We start from the raw sequence: 14,718 nt of genomic DNA, 5'->3' as shown, positions 1-14,718 counted from the left end.
TTGGGATGTCGTTTGTCTCCCGTCGGCAGCTTTCTTCTCTTGTCGGGTTGTCAGCCTCTCCTGTGTCCTTGTACGGCCAGGCAGCCTAATTGGGCTGGCTTTCCCTCCCGCCGGCGTCTTTGTACCATTGTACCCCTTCAGTGGCTTTGCCGCCGCTGGCGGCTCCGTCAACGCGGCGCCGTCGAACGCGGACCGTTTAAGGGGAGACAAGAGAGTAGGACGGAACGAGCTGCGTCCTTTGCCGGGGTGCCTGCGGGGTTCAGCACAGGGAAGATTCCGCCGAAGATATGGGCCCTCGAAGCGCCCGCTCGGAACGTCACAACTGTTTGTAGCCTGCCAGCAAGCACCTTCATATAAATCTTATAATCAACGTTCGTCAGAGCAATGGGCCTGTATGACGACACCCACCTCAGCTTATCTGGTTGGTCAGTTTTTGGGATAAGCACAGTATGCGACGACCCGTACGATGCTGGCAACGACTTCAATTCATAAGCTTCATTAAATAAGGCACACAACAATGGTAATAACTGTTCCTTGAATGCTTTGTAGAAAGCTGCACTCAGGCTATCGGGCCCGGGTGATATTCCAGGATTTAAGTTATTAATTACCTGCTGCACTTCTTGTTCACTTATTGGCCGCTCAAGGTTAGCTTTTTGCTCGTCGTCAATTTTTGGCATCGCCTCAAGAAAGGATTCCTTAAATCTATCCAACTTGACACTGTGGCAAGAAAAGAGCCGTTGTATAGTGTTCAAAGAATGCTTTCGCGATTCCTTCGTTATCTGTTTCTGTGCCGCCCGCCCATTCAATCTCTTCCACGTGATTACGTCTTGCGTTCGCTTTTTCAATTCCGAAAGATCTTTTTGTTGGCGTCTCGGCCATGGCCAATTTCTCCGCTCTCGCGCGCACAAGTGCCCCGCGATAACGGTCTTCGTCAATCAGTTGAAGCTTTTGTTTTATTTTTCTAACATCGTCCATGTACAAACCCGGCGCATTACACTCCAGAGCTAGCAATTTCTCAAGCAGTGTCTTTAAATTCATCTCATTTTGCTTATCTTTATACCGTATACAGCTGGATCGTTCAATAGCTTTTATCTTAATTTGTTGTTTGCAAAGATCCCATTCTTGACCCAGTTCTTGCTCGGTATCCAGAGCAACCTTATTAATTTCCGCTTCTACGAGTCTAGTAAACTGTTCATCTTCTAAAAGTTTATTGTTCATCTTCCAAAGGTCCCACTGAAAAAAACCGCCTCTCTCTCTGGTTCTAATCGTACACTGAACCACGCAGTGATCCGAATATGTTACGGGCAGAACGTCATAACATTGGCACTTTGGAACCAGTTCTGCAGATATGTAAATTCTGTCAAGGCGGGCGTGACTAGACCGCTCAAAATGTGTGTACTGCAGTTGCCCATTGCCCATAAACATTCCGCCACGTCTTCCAAGGCAAACTCGTCAATCGTGCGAGACAAAAGTTCTGTGCTCTTATCTCCAAAAGCACGCGGGCTAGTTTTATCAGCGGAGCTCAAAACACAATTGAAGTCACCCATAAAGACGAGTTGCTTGTCCGTGTTTACGTACTGCTGCACTAAATCAAACAGAGCTGCCCTTTCATCGACAAAAGTAGATGCATATACACAGACAACACGCCATTGGGCAGACCAGAAACTAAAATCGAGGACCACTCCCCTACCCGACAGAAAAGAAGCATGCGCTTGTACAGGGTCCTTCAAAATATGTGCGAACACGGCGAAGCGTGCCCGCGCTCCGCGGAGCGCGGGCACGCTTCGCCGTGTTCGCACATATTTTGAAGGACCCTGTACAACAAGACCTGGCAGCTTTTTGACGAACAAAATACATCCTCCCGAAATGCCAACCGCGTGACTCACAACTGCATAAAACCGGGACGTGAAACGCTCCACCATGCTCTCGGTCTCTCTTTCGCCCTCGACCTTTGTCTCTTGAACACCTAGAATATCGATGTCGTAGTCATTTAAGAGGCGCAACACCTGGTTCTGCTTCCTTTTCGCGGCTAAACCCCGTACGTTAAATGTGGCAATTTTTAGCGACTGTGCAGAAGCCATTTTGTTACAGAGAAAAAAGGCCGAGAGCATGGTGCTTACCTTTCACATCTAGCGTACAGCTAGACGCCTTCGTTGGTGCCAGAGCCATGCCCTTGGACTGGCGGACCTTGCGTTGGGGGCGGTTTTTCGACGGCTCTCCTGTCCGTCGGGACATTCGGTTTGGGTTTGAAAGTCGGTCTCCTCCCAAGTGGTGCTTTCGCTGGCGGCTCCTCGATGCTAGCTGCCTCCGCCTTTTCCTTTTCGCTGCCGCTCTCGTCGTGGCCTCGTTTCGCCGGTCCGGGGACGCTGGTCGCTCGGCCGCCGCTCTTCTCAAGAGGTTCCAGCTTACTCGTTGACTCCGTTACCTCAGCGTTTGGAAAGCGCTCAGCCTCGCTCTCCATGCCTTCCCCCGAATCTTCGTTGCCAGGTGTTGTGGCTCCCTTGCCTGACAGACAGGATGCCTCGTTCCCAACCCCCGGAAGCACTTGCTTGCCCGTAGTCAACGCTGGCTTTCCCGCTTCACCAACGCCACTTGCTGCTTCTTCAGTCTCACCGACATCCATTTGGTGCTCCGCCGAGGCCTCCCTCGTTGAAGGTCCTGTAGCCACCGCGTAGGTTCGTACGCATTCAGAGTCAACGTGGCCGAACCGCTTACATACCGAGCAGCGCGGAATCTTACGTTCCCGGCGTACATGACCGGTCCCGTGGCAGCGCAGGCACTGCATTGGCCGACCAGGCACAACCACGAGCGCCAACTCTCCTGCAACTCTTATCGGGTGGGGCAGATCCTCTATCTTCATCCCATGCTTCAACTTTAGGAGCACGGTCCTCGTAGTTGAACCCTTTTCGTGAACGCCTTGGACGCGCCACTTCTCACGGGTAACTTCGGTCACCTGACCGAAAGCCGCCAACGCAGTTCGGATGTCTTCATCGGCAACTCCATGCAACATCCAATGAAGCCGGAGCTTCACCTGTTGATCCTCAGGGTCGATGATGATGCACCGGCGCCCTTTCACTAGAAGTTCTTTGACGGCAAGCAGCCGCTTCGTTGCTTCAACGCTGCTCAAAGTCACGGCCCACACGTGGTTGATTTGATACGCCCCCAGAGCCACCACGTCTGGGAGCGCACCAGTCTTCGCCAAGGCGTCCCGGAAATCTTCAACCCTAAAGGGTCGCACACGTACGTCTCCGTGCAAAAAAACAGTGTTAAAAAAAACACGTCCGGTGGGCAGGTTCGGCAAAATGATCTGATATTCCTTATCGTCGTTTCCTTCAAGCCTGTTACCGCGGCCAGCCTGGGCCGCTATCGCCGCTCCGCCGGAGCTCATGATTCCTCGTCCGTACACTCCGGTGGCCGGAAGTAGAATCTGTGCCACTCTGCTGGACGAGGGAGCAGAGAAAAGTTCCATGCATTTCAATTTGAAGCAGCTTGCTGGCCAGACAAATAAGTAGGTCACGTGAAAGGGAGGAAGAAAAAAAATGTAGCAGAGCGTGGTTTCGATCCACGGACCTCTGTTTTATGGGCCCAGCACGCTTCCACTGCGCCACGCTGCTTTTTTTTCTTTATTGCCTGGCTTTTACACAGAAAGTTGGACAAACAAAACAATCAACAAAAGACAATAAACGCTATGTACATACAACTCGTGGTCAGCCAGCATGAATCTGACTTCGTCAATTTAAAATTCACGCAGTGTACAGAGCGGCTCTAGTCTTGAGAGCCACTCCGGAGGCTCCGCAGCGGCCCTCTGAATGGCCAGAAACATGTCCATACTTTCTCGAAAGTAAATTCTGGCAGGTCTTGCGTCTCGGTCACAATGACAGCCTGCCATTCTGGAGCGCCATATACAGTGGAGGCCAGTCAGCATTATTAAGTCTAAAGGCACCCCATCCTCATTTTCAACACATAAGTGCCGGATGCCATACGGGTCTAGTGGAAATTCATTCTTTAGGGTTCGCTGCAATACATCCCAAAAATAAACCCCTTCCCAACATAGTAAAAATACATGGTGTATTGTTTCCGGCTTTCTGCAAATTAAACAGTGAGATCCCCAGGGTAAAAATAATTCCTTTCCCTCTAAAAATTTTTTAACCGGTAAGGTTCCGGTGTGCAGCTTAAAAAAGAATGTTTTTGTTCCTGGCGGCACCTGCATTTTTTTCACTCTCTTTAAAACATCTTTGCCTGGGCCTCCACTGTACAAGGCCCTGTACAAGGGCACTGGGAAAACTACATCGCACAAAGCACGGTACAGTTTCTTTCGTTTCACAGTGGACAGAAAGTCATTCGAAAACCGCGCGGAAAAGAACCTTACACTAGCAACGATTTCCCGGTAAAAACCGCTCACCCTGCTGTAAATTTCAGCAGTTCCGACTACGTACTCCGACAGCAGACGCCGCAGCCTAACTTGGCATACGGTACGCAAAAATGGGCCTCTTGTGTCCCGAAAAAACAAAAAACGATTGACCAGCTGTCGCAAAAACAAATGGCCCAGTCCCAGCCCGCCGTCTTGCACCCGTCGGAACAGGTTGGTCCGGCTGCAGCGCTCCCATTGAGACGACCAGATAAAGACGGCAAAAATTCGGTGTAGCTTTTGAATACTTAACCGTGAACAGTGCAACACCTGCATTATGTACCAGAGCCTGCTGATAAAGAACAAGTTGCAAACAGTGGCTCTGGCAAAAATCGACAAGGTCGTTCCTTTCCACTTATCAGCTCTCTCCCGTATCTCCTTGACCTGTCCTGTCCAATAGTGTTCACTGTCACGGTAAGCATCGAGCGGAACGCCCAAGTACTTATCTGGTGTTGTCGTCCAAGGCACACTAGCAAACCGTTCAGGCGTAGATGCCCCCCTTCCATGCCAAAGCCCGAGGCACTTCGACCAGTTAACCCCGCTGCCTGTGGCTTGGCTGAAATCGCGTACACATTGAACAGCCTCGCTTATGCCTCCCTCGTCAACGGCAAACACAGCAATGTCATCAGCGTACGCCAAGAGCTTTACTTCGGCTGCTCGTAAGCTGAATCCGTTAATACTCCTGTTTTTCAGTATCTTCAAACAAAGGGTCTCCACATAAATACAAAATAAAAGGGGGCTGAGGGGACAGCACTGGCGCACCGAACGCTGCACGCTAATGCGGACCCCCAGACTTTTGTTCACGATCAATCTCGTCGTGCAGTTCCGGTACGCCAGGGCCACACCCTCGCGGATAACAGAACCAACGTTGACATGACCTAATACTGCAAACAAGAGCTCATGGGCAACGCAGTCAAAAGCCTTTTCTAAATCTATCTGGAGTATAGCTACCTGATCATTAGTGTCATCGCAGCATTCTAAGACACTGCGCGCAACGTGAATATTTGTGAAAATGGACCGCCCTTTAATCCCGCAGGTCTGATGCGGACCAACTAATAAATGAATCACGGTCTGCAACTTTCGCGCCAAAAGCTTCATGTAAATTTTGTACTCGACGTTAGTGAGGGCTATGGGTCGGTATGCTGTTACCAGTCGTAATCTGTCTATGTCGTCCGTTTTCGGAATCAGCACAGTATGGGACGAGCCATAGGACGGAGGCAGTGCTTTTAGTTTAAATGATTCATTAAAGATGACCTTCAAGACCGGGGAAATTACATGTTTAAATTCTTTGTAGAATGCCGCGCTGAACCCGTCCGGTCCAGACGAGTTACCTGAGTTTAAACTATCTATTGCTTGCTCAACTTCCAATTGAGCTATGTCCTGCTCTAATCTGTCTGGTTTCGTCGCCCAGACGCGGCATCTCGGCTAGAAACGCCGCCTTAAATGTGATAGCATCTACCGGATGCAATGCGAAGAGCGCCTGGTAATGCTCGAAAAAAAGCTGCTTTGATATGATCGATGTCCGTTTTGGAAACACCTCCCCATTCTATTTCGTTAGTGTGATTTCTTTCGGCATGGGCTTTTTCTAAACCAAGCGCTCGTTTCGTAGGCGCTTCGCCTGCAGCCGTGTTTTCTGCCCTTGCCCTCACCAAGGCTCCCCGATAACGTTCTTCTTCGATTAGCTGTAGCTTTTGTTTGGTTTTTCTTACGTCCTCCATCCATTTACCAGGCGCTCGCCATTCCTGTTTTAGCATCTTCTGAAGCAGTGTCTTTAGCTCCATTTCCTGTTGTTTTGCTTGATGACGTATACAAGTCGCTCTTTCTATTGCTTTTAATTTTAAAGTTTCTTTAATGAGCTCCCACTGCTGCCATATCCTCATGTTTCTACTTGGTTCTATTTGTGCTATTTCTTCCCTCACAGCTCGGTTATAAAATTCGTCCTGAAGTAGCTTGTCGTTTAACTTCCACATTTCCCACGAAAAACCATTCCCCTTCTTAATGATTCCTATGCAGCATTGAACCAAACAGTGGTCAGAAAATAAAACCGGCAGAACTACATAACTATTGCATTTAGGTACAGTATCCGCGGATGCATAAATGCGGTCTAGCCTCGCGTGACTAGAGCCCTCGAATCGTGTGTACCTTACAGCACGCACTCCTTCAACACACTCTGCCACATCCTCGAGGTTGCAGTTCACAATCATTCGTAACAACACTTCGGTGTTTTTATCCCTGAAATCTCGGACGCTTGTCTTGTCGCGCGCACTAAGGACACAGTGGTAATCGCCCATAACAATGAGCTGCCTGTCCGTGCGAAGCCGTTCTTCGACGCTTTCAAAAAACGCGGCTCGGCCATCAACCACATTAGGTGCAGACAAACAATGCGCCAGTCGATGTTACAGAGCGAAACATCAATGGACACGTATCTGCCCGTCATGCACGAATGATGACCGTGCACCTCTAGCCCAGGCAACTTCTTCACGAAAAGAACACAACCCGCCGATGTGCCCACAACGTGGCTCACGACGGCAAAATACCTAGACGTGAAACGTTGCACCATGCTCCCGGTCTCTTCCTCACCGTCAACTGTCGTCTCCTGCACTGCCAATATATCAATATCTTGCTCTGTTATAAGTCGGTACAGCTGGCTTTGTTTTCTTTTACCTGCCAGGCCTCTGACGTTTAGGGTGGCGACTTTAAACGGAGTTGCAGAAGCCATTTTAACTTAGGAAGAAGAGACCGAAAGCACGGTGCTTACCTCCCGCGCCTAGCATGTCGCTAGACGACGCCGTCGCCGCCGGTGTCATCCGGCGCGGCCACGTGCTCCTTGTCAGGAGTCGCCTTGTCACCGCCACGCCTGTCATCGGGAACCTTTGGGCGCGGCCGCAGACTGGGCCGTCGTGCTTGCGGCGTCTTTGCCGGCGGTTCCTCTACGCTCAGTTCTGCTGCCTTCTCCCCGTCGGCCTTGGTCTCGGCATGCGGACGCTTCGCAGATGTCGTCACGCCGACGTTCATACGGGAGTCGGCCTTGTCGTCGTGGCTCTCGCTGACCGCCTTCCGTTCCACGTCCACGTGCACGGGCGGGCTCGCTCCATCTTTGGGCGTCTCCAGAGGCGTCCAATATGAGTGAGCAGCTGGCGACCCGCTCTCCTGTGCGACAGCCGTGTCGATGTTGCTACTCGCAAACTCTGGCTGAACCGCCACCCCCTCCGTTTTGCCCCTGTCGTCGGCGCCGCTCGCTGCTTCCTCTGCTTCGACGACGTCCATCAGTTCTGTGGAGTCGCTCGCTGCTACATGCCCGGTAGCCGACGCGTAGGTACGAACGCAGTTAGCCTCCGAGTGTCCATAGCGTCGGCATTTCGAACACCTGGGCACCTTACAATCGCGGCGAACGTGCCCCGTGCCGCCGCAACGAAGGCACTGCATCGGCCGCCCGGGCACCACCACGAGAGCCAACTCGCCAGCGACTGGTACCTGGTGGGGCAGGTCGTCCACCTTCACACCTGGCTTCAGTTTCAGGAGCACGGCCCTCGTGGTGGACCCCTTCTCCTTTATGCCAGCGACGCGCCAACGCTCCCGGGTGACCTCGGTCACGTTGCCGAACGCCGCGAATGCCGTACGGATGTCCTCGTCAGCGACGCCGTGTAGCATCCAGTGCAGTCGCAGCTTGACCTGGTGGTCCTCTGGGTCAAAAACGATGCAGCGGCGTCCCTTCACTTCCAGCTCCTTCATGGCGGCCAGTTTCTTTGCGGCGTCAGCGCTGCTGAAGGTCACCGCCTACACGTGGTTTATCTGGTACGCCCCCAACGCCACGACGTCGGGGAGCGCACCAACGTTGGCGAGGGCGTCCCTGAAGTCTTCGACCCTGTAGGGTCTCACACGCACGTCCCCGTGCAGAAAAACCGTGTTGAAAACAACACGTCCGGTGGGCATGGTAGGCAGAACGGCAGCAAAAAAAAGAATCAGCAGAGCGTGGTTTCGATCCACGGACCTCTGGGTTATGGGCCCAGCACGCTTCCACTGCGCCACTCTGCTGGATTTTTTTTTTTCTTTCATGGTATTTATTTACATGGTTTTGTATACAAAGCATATATATACATATGTGTGTGTGCATATACACACACAAAAACAACTATTTACAGAGCACCTAGGTAGGCGCTAGGTGGCAGAAACATAATAGTAACATATTATAACTAAAAGGCCGGTAAAGATATACAGCGCATCAGGAGAGGAAACCAATCCGGTACAAAGTCCGATTTTTTGTAAATGTCCGTTACCTGCAGCAACATTCGGCTAAAGTGAATTCTGGGCGAAACAACAGGCTCAACGTTGCGATCTTGCATGCGTGTTTTCCAAAGACTATGAAGTCCAATCAGAAGAATCATATCACAAGGATTCGAGTCAGGTTGGGAAACAACAAGGTAGCGCACACTGTAGGAATTTAGGAGAAAATCTTTCTGTAGCGTCCTTTGCAACACATCCCAAAACAAAATCGCGTCTTTGCAGTCTATAAAACAATGTTCAATTGTTTCAGGCACATTGCACAAGCGACAGTTTACAGAAGACACAAAAATGTTTTTCCTATCGAGCCACATCTTGACAGGTAGAGTTTCAGTGTGTAATTTATAGAAAAATGTTTTGGTGCAAGGAGAAATTGGCATTTTACGCACTCGCTTTAAAACATCATGACCCATGAGCCCAACGTAGACGGAACGATACAGTGGGGGCGGGAAGAGCATGGATATCAAATCCCTATACAGATTTTTGCGCGAAACAGAATATAAGTACTCATTTGAAAACCGAACTGTCAAAAAACGCACGGAGGCATAAACTTCCTGCATAAAGCCTAGTAAACGGGGTCGTTCAGTAAAATTGGAAGAAACTACTAAGTTCGGAAGTAAAGTCATGAAGTTAACCTGCAAGAATGCTCTAATAATCGGAAGGGAACAAGCACGAAAAAAGAAGAAACGGGCAACCAACTGTCTCACATACAGGTGCTCTAGGCCCAGGCCTCCTGCGCAAACAGGCCTGAAAAGGTTATCACGCCGCATGGGCTCAAATTTGGAGGACCAAATAAACGTCGCAAATATACGATGGAAACGCTGTATGTAATGTCTGGCGCAGTGAAGGACCTGGAGTACGTAATAAATTCTTGTTGCCAGAAAGGTGTTGCAAGCCTGGGCTCGACCAAAAATTGAGAGGCGATGCGGTACAAATGTCTGAGCATAACGCTCAACAGCCGGAACTCGCTCTCTCCAGTAATGGGCACTGGATTTGTAGGCATGAAGTGGAACGCCAAGATATTTAGGAGGCACACAAGACCATTCTATGCCAGCGTACAGAGGTGGAGTTGTGCCCCATGAACCAAACCATAGGCCAGAACTTTTGGAGCGATTCATTTGAGCACCAGAAACGATGCCGAATTGATCTATTGTGGACAACACATTATCAATGCTGGGCTTGTCAACGCAGAAAAATGCAAGGTCGTCAGCATATGCCAGCAATTTGACTTCATTACCCAAAATAGGGAACCCATGGATATTACTGTTACGCAAAACACTCAAACAAAGCGGTTCCAGGTAAAGAGCAAAAAGCAGAGGAGACATCGGACAGCCTTGCTTCACAGAAGAACGGATTGGCACAGGGTTCGAGAGCTGGCCATTAATGATCAATCGTGTTGAACAGTTGCTGTAGCAAAGCTGCACCCCTTTAAGTACAGTAGAACCCACGTTTGCTCGCTCTAGAAGTGAAAACAGAAATGAATGGCGAACGCGGTCAAATGCTTTCGCAAGGTCAATCTGAAGGAGGGCAAGCTGCTCATGACAGCTGGAGGAAAATTCAAGTATTGTCCGCGCAATGTGCACATTACTTTGAATGGAGCGGCCTCTCAAACCGCAAGTCTGGTGAGATCCAATGAGTACCGACATTGCAAATTGCAGGCGATTTGACAAGACTTTAGCAAAAATTTTGTAATCCACATTTGCCAATGTAATGGGCCGATAACCTTCTACGGAGCGCAGTTTTCCTTCATCAGTAGTTTTCGGAATTAGGACTGTGTGGCTTTTTGTAAAAGACTGAGGAAGGGCTCCTATATCCAGCCCCACTGTGAAGACCCGCAGCAGGACAGGAGTGAGAATAGATTTAAAAGCCTTGTAAAATTCGCTTGAAATGCCGTCAGGACCAGGCGTTTTTGAGACAGCTAACTGATCAATTGCATGTTCCACCTCTTCCTGCGTGAAAGAGCCGCTAATAACAGAACAATCATCTTCTGATAAAGGGCTCACTAAGGTGCTAAAATACGCCAAAATTTCCGAATTATGCACATCAGGTGAAGCACTAAACAAGTCTGTGTAATAATCTACAAATACGGTCATCACCTCATTTGTACTGGACACTAGTCTGCCATTGGACATCATCCCCGAAATAAACTTCGCAGTCGCATGACGGCGCTCATCAAGCAAAGCCTGTCGTGTCGGGTGCTCACATTGCAGATCACGCTTGGTACGAGATCGAACACGGGCACCCCGGTAACGTTCTGCATCAAATCGTTGTAACTCACTTTTGATACTAGCTAATTCATCCGTATATAAACCAGGTGCTTCGCATTCCATTTCATACAGATTGTACAAATTTTTCCTGAGTGTCTGCTCCTGATGTTTCCTGTGAAAGGACCGCACGGAACCAATTTCTATAGCTGTAGCACGCACGTCTTGCTTAAACATTTCCCAAGCGGCGAACAACGGCATCTTGCTCGAGAGACAGGATTCCAGTTGCGAGCGGACACGAATTACAAACTCTTCATCATTAATTACTGAAGAGTTCAGCTTCCAAAGCGCCCATTTCGGCCTAAATTTTGAACAAACACTGCCTCCGAGGCGAGCAACCACCATGCAGTGATCAGAGAACGAAACTGGTACAGTCTCACAGACCAATCCTCTGGAGACAAGTGAAAAAGATGCATAAATTCGATCTAGGCGAGCGTGAGAATGGCCCTGAATGCGTGTGAATAAGCGGAAACCAGGACATGAACTTCCGGTATCAATGAGCCCTGCATCTTCCGTAACAACAGACAAAAATTCACCGCTCCTGTCCCTGGGTGTATCAGGACCGGCACGATCAGCTGGGTCGCACACACAATTAAAGTCACCCATTAGCACAACATGCCGGTCACAGTCCAGTAAGCTGGCAATGCATTCAAAAAGAGTAATGCGCTGTGGCACAGTATTAAATGCATAGACATTCATTAGTCGCCATGGCTTTCCATAGAGAAGAAAATCGCAGCATATCAACCGGCCCTCATTATCGACATTATAGGTCAAGCCCGAACAGGGGAGTGTCTTGCGCAGAAACAACCAGCAACCCGCCGACAAGCCCACAGCATGCGTTACGAGAACATTATATTCTGATAAAAAGGGCTGCAGGGCCACCTCAGTATCCTCCTCACTTTCAATTTTCGTCTCCTGGACGGCGATAACATCAAGGTGCCTGCTGCAGAAAAGTCGGCGGAGTTGCACCTGCCTCTGGCGAGACCTAAGGCCACGTACATTCAGTGTTGCGAATACTAACTCTGCGGAATCAGCCATGATGACTGTAACTAATTATGCCTACAGTTCCCTGTTCTTGTCGGTAGACGGCGATGCCGCCTGAGAACCACCGCCAGGCCTCCTGGACCGCGAACGTCGGCACTGCTCCTTGTGCCTCGACGCGCGACGCCGACGGCGATGAGTGCTGCGCACCGGGTCCTCATCGCCACTCGTTTCGGAAGCGCAGGACGCACGGCGCTTCTGAAGCGGCTCGTCTGCGGAACCAGGTTCAGCGTCCGCTGGAAGAAGGCCCTTATCCGGAAGCTGCTGGCCAGCATTGACAGGAGGAAGCGCAGTGTCCGCTGTGGTATCCGTAGTGGCCTCAAGGACGGCCACTGGTTCTCCACCAGCAGCAGAATCCGGCGCCTCACACCGAGGCGGCGCTGCATGGTCATCCGCCGGCTCTTTACACTCCGCGGCAGCACTTTGGGGAACAACCGGTGCACTGACACTCAAAGGCTCAGCTACAACGGCGGCTGGCAAATCCCCAGTCGCGTCAAGTACTTCTGTAGCGTCCATGATGTGCTCCTGTAGAGCGTCGTCAGGGGGCCGCACACGATGCCGCAGCTTGTCAGCATACGTCACGACGCACTCCTCCGCTGTGTGGCCGAAACGCCGGCAGTCGTCACACCGCGGCGTACGACAGTGCCGACGAATGTGGCCAACACGGTTGCAACGTAAACACAGAGGTGGTCTGCCCGGAATTAGAACAAGGCTCTGAACGCCGCACACAGTCAGCTGATGCGGAACATCACTAACCCCGACTCCATCAGCAAGAGACAGGACGACATCACGGCTTAGAGTTCTCATCTGCTCCATGTCTCAGACTTTCCAATTTTCCGCTGAGATAGATGTCACCTTCCCGTACGCCTGAAGTGCCTCACGGATGAAGCAATCTTCCAAGCGCTCGGGAAGCCACAAAAGCTTCAGCTTCACCTCCTTCGGTTCCGGGTCAACAACAACGCAGCGGCGGCTCTTCACCAAGAGATCGCCGCACGACACGAGCTTTTCTTTTGATTGCGCAGATTTGCAAGTCACCATCCAGACGTGAGACATCTGGAATTGTCCGATGGAGCTAATTTCTTTGAGGTCGATGACGTTCCGCAGCGAGTCTCTGAAATCCTGTGCCCTGTACGGGCGTCCGGCAAGATCTGCATGCAGGAAAACGGAGTCGGTCACAAGCTTACCGGTTGGGAGTCGGGGCAGAACGATACGGTAGTCATTACTGCCAGCAAAAGCCTGAGCAGTACCTCGGCCAGAGGCCGATTGAACCTTTTGTGCGGAGAACATCGAGGAACGCGTCCGCTTCGAACAACGAGCGCCACTCTGCTGGACGAGGGAGCGGGGAAAGGTTGCAGGTATTTCAATTTCAATCAGCATGGTGGCCATGTGACAGACCATGGCACAGAAGAGAGAGAGAGAGAGATTGAGCAAAAAATAGTAGCAGAGCGTGGTTTCGATCCACGGACCTCTGGGTTATGGGCCAAGCACGCTTCCACTGCGCCACTCTGCTGGATTTTTTTCTTTATTGCATGGAAGAACTTCCGTAAAAAGGGGAAAAACTGGATCGCGTCTGAAGTTACCGGCCTGCTTAATAGGAGCCTGCCATAGGTCTAACTGAACACTGCATCCCCATCAAAACATCAAAATTCAGGGAGCCACACACATGCATCTAGGCACGGCAGCCAGCTTGGAGGTTCTTCGCGTGCAGCATATGCACTCCTCACCAAAGCACACTGTTCACGAAACACAGATTTGGGCGATCTTGGTGGCTCGGCATGTCTGTCCATCATACGACTTTTCCAAAGACTGAATAGTCCAATCAACACAAACAGGTCATAAGGCACAACAGAGTTTTTGCCAAGAGGCAGAAATCTAATAGTGTATGGTGTAATTTCAATGTCCTTCTTAAGAGTTCGTTGTAGTATGTCCCAAAAGAACATGGCATCACGGCACAGGATGAAGCAATGATCAATTGTCTCAGGCACGTTACACAGACGGCAATTCACATTCCACGGTACAAACATCCCCTGACAGGCAGCGTCGCTGTGTGTAGTTTGAAAAAGAACGTTTTAGCGGCTGCCTGAATGCACATCCGCCTAACACGCTTTAGAACACTGATGTCCAAAGACCCCAGATATGGCTGCCGATACAGTGGTGTAGGGAACAAAGACTCAGTCAGAGCCTGAGTCATCTGTTTTCTCGAGAGGCTATAGAGGTAATCTAAAGAGAAGCGCACAGTGAGGAAATTGAAAGTGTCAGCAAGCTGCTTAAGGAATCCCCATAAAGTCCCCTCACGAGCCTGCACAGTCGGTGCGAATAAGTAAAGCAAATGAAAACTAAGCCGCCTAATGAGCACAGCTGCCAGATACGGGTGGTATGCCGATTTGAAAAAGAAAAAACGGGAAACAAGTTGATGCACGAACAGGTGAACAAGGCTCACTTTACCACCCTCTAATGGAAGGAACAAGTTGTCACGCCTCATGGGCTCCCATTGAGAGCGCCAAACGAATGTTGCAAATATTCTGTGTATTGCTTGCACCTTCCTCCTCGCACAATGCAGGCCTTGAAGGACATACGCAAGCTTGGCAAACAAAATATGTTACAGACCTGTGCCCTCGCAAACACTGAGAGTTCCCTACCCATCCAAGCCTGTGTTTGCCGCCGCAGAGTTACAATTTGTGAATCCCAGTAGGCTGTACTGTTGCGAACTTGGTGCAGCGGGAC

At 50.4% G+C, this 14,718-nt stretch overlaps 1 protein-coding gene and 1 pseudogene across 1 annotated transcript; both read right to left on the bottom strand.

Annotated features, from left to right (window-relative positions):
* Nucleotides 1–2,140: 2,140 nt before the first annotated feature.
* On the bottom strand, nucleotides 2,141–7,675 carry LOC149325365 (uncharacterized). The gene is made up of 2 exons (XM_089564246.1): nucleotides 7,233–7,675; nucleotides 2,141–3,437 (listed from the first exon to the last, which is right to left on the bottom strand). Exons 1-2 carry the CDS (start codon nucleotides 7,673–7,675, stop codon nucleotides 2,141–2,143), a joined length of 1,740 nt encoding a protein of 579 aa, XP_089420372.1.
* A 3,039-nt stretch (nucleotides 7,676–10,714) lies between these two features.
* On the bottom strand, nucleotides 10,715–13,301 carry LOC149325364 (uncharacterized; annotated as a pseudogene).
* Between the last annotated feature and the right edge of the window lie 1,417 nt (nucleotides 13,302–14,718).

This window comes from Amblyomma mixtum, chromosome 10 (assembly GCF_055824585.1).
Source record: "Amblyomma mixtum isolate Tamu chromosome 10, ASM5582458v1, whole genome shotgun sequence".
Lineage (NCBI taxonomy): Eukaryota > Metazoa > Arthropoda > Arachnida > Ixodida > Ixodidae > Amblyomma > Amblyomma mixtum.
This window is presented reverse-complemented; position numbering and strand designations above follow the sequence as displayed.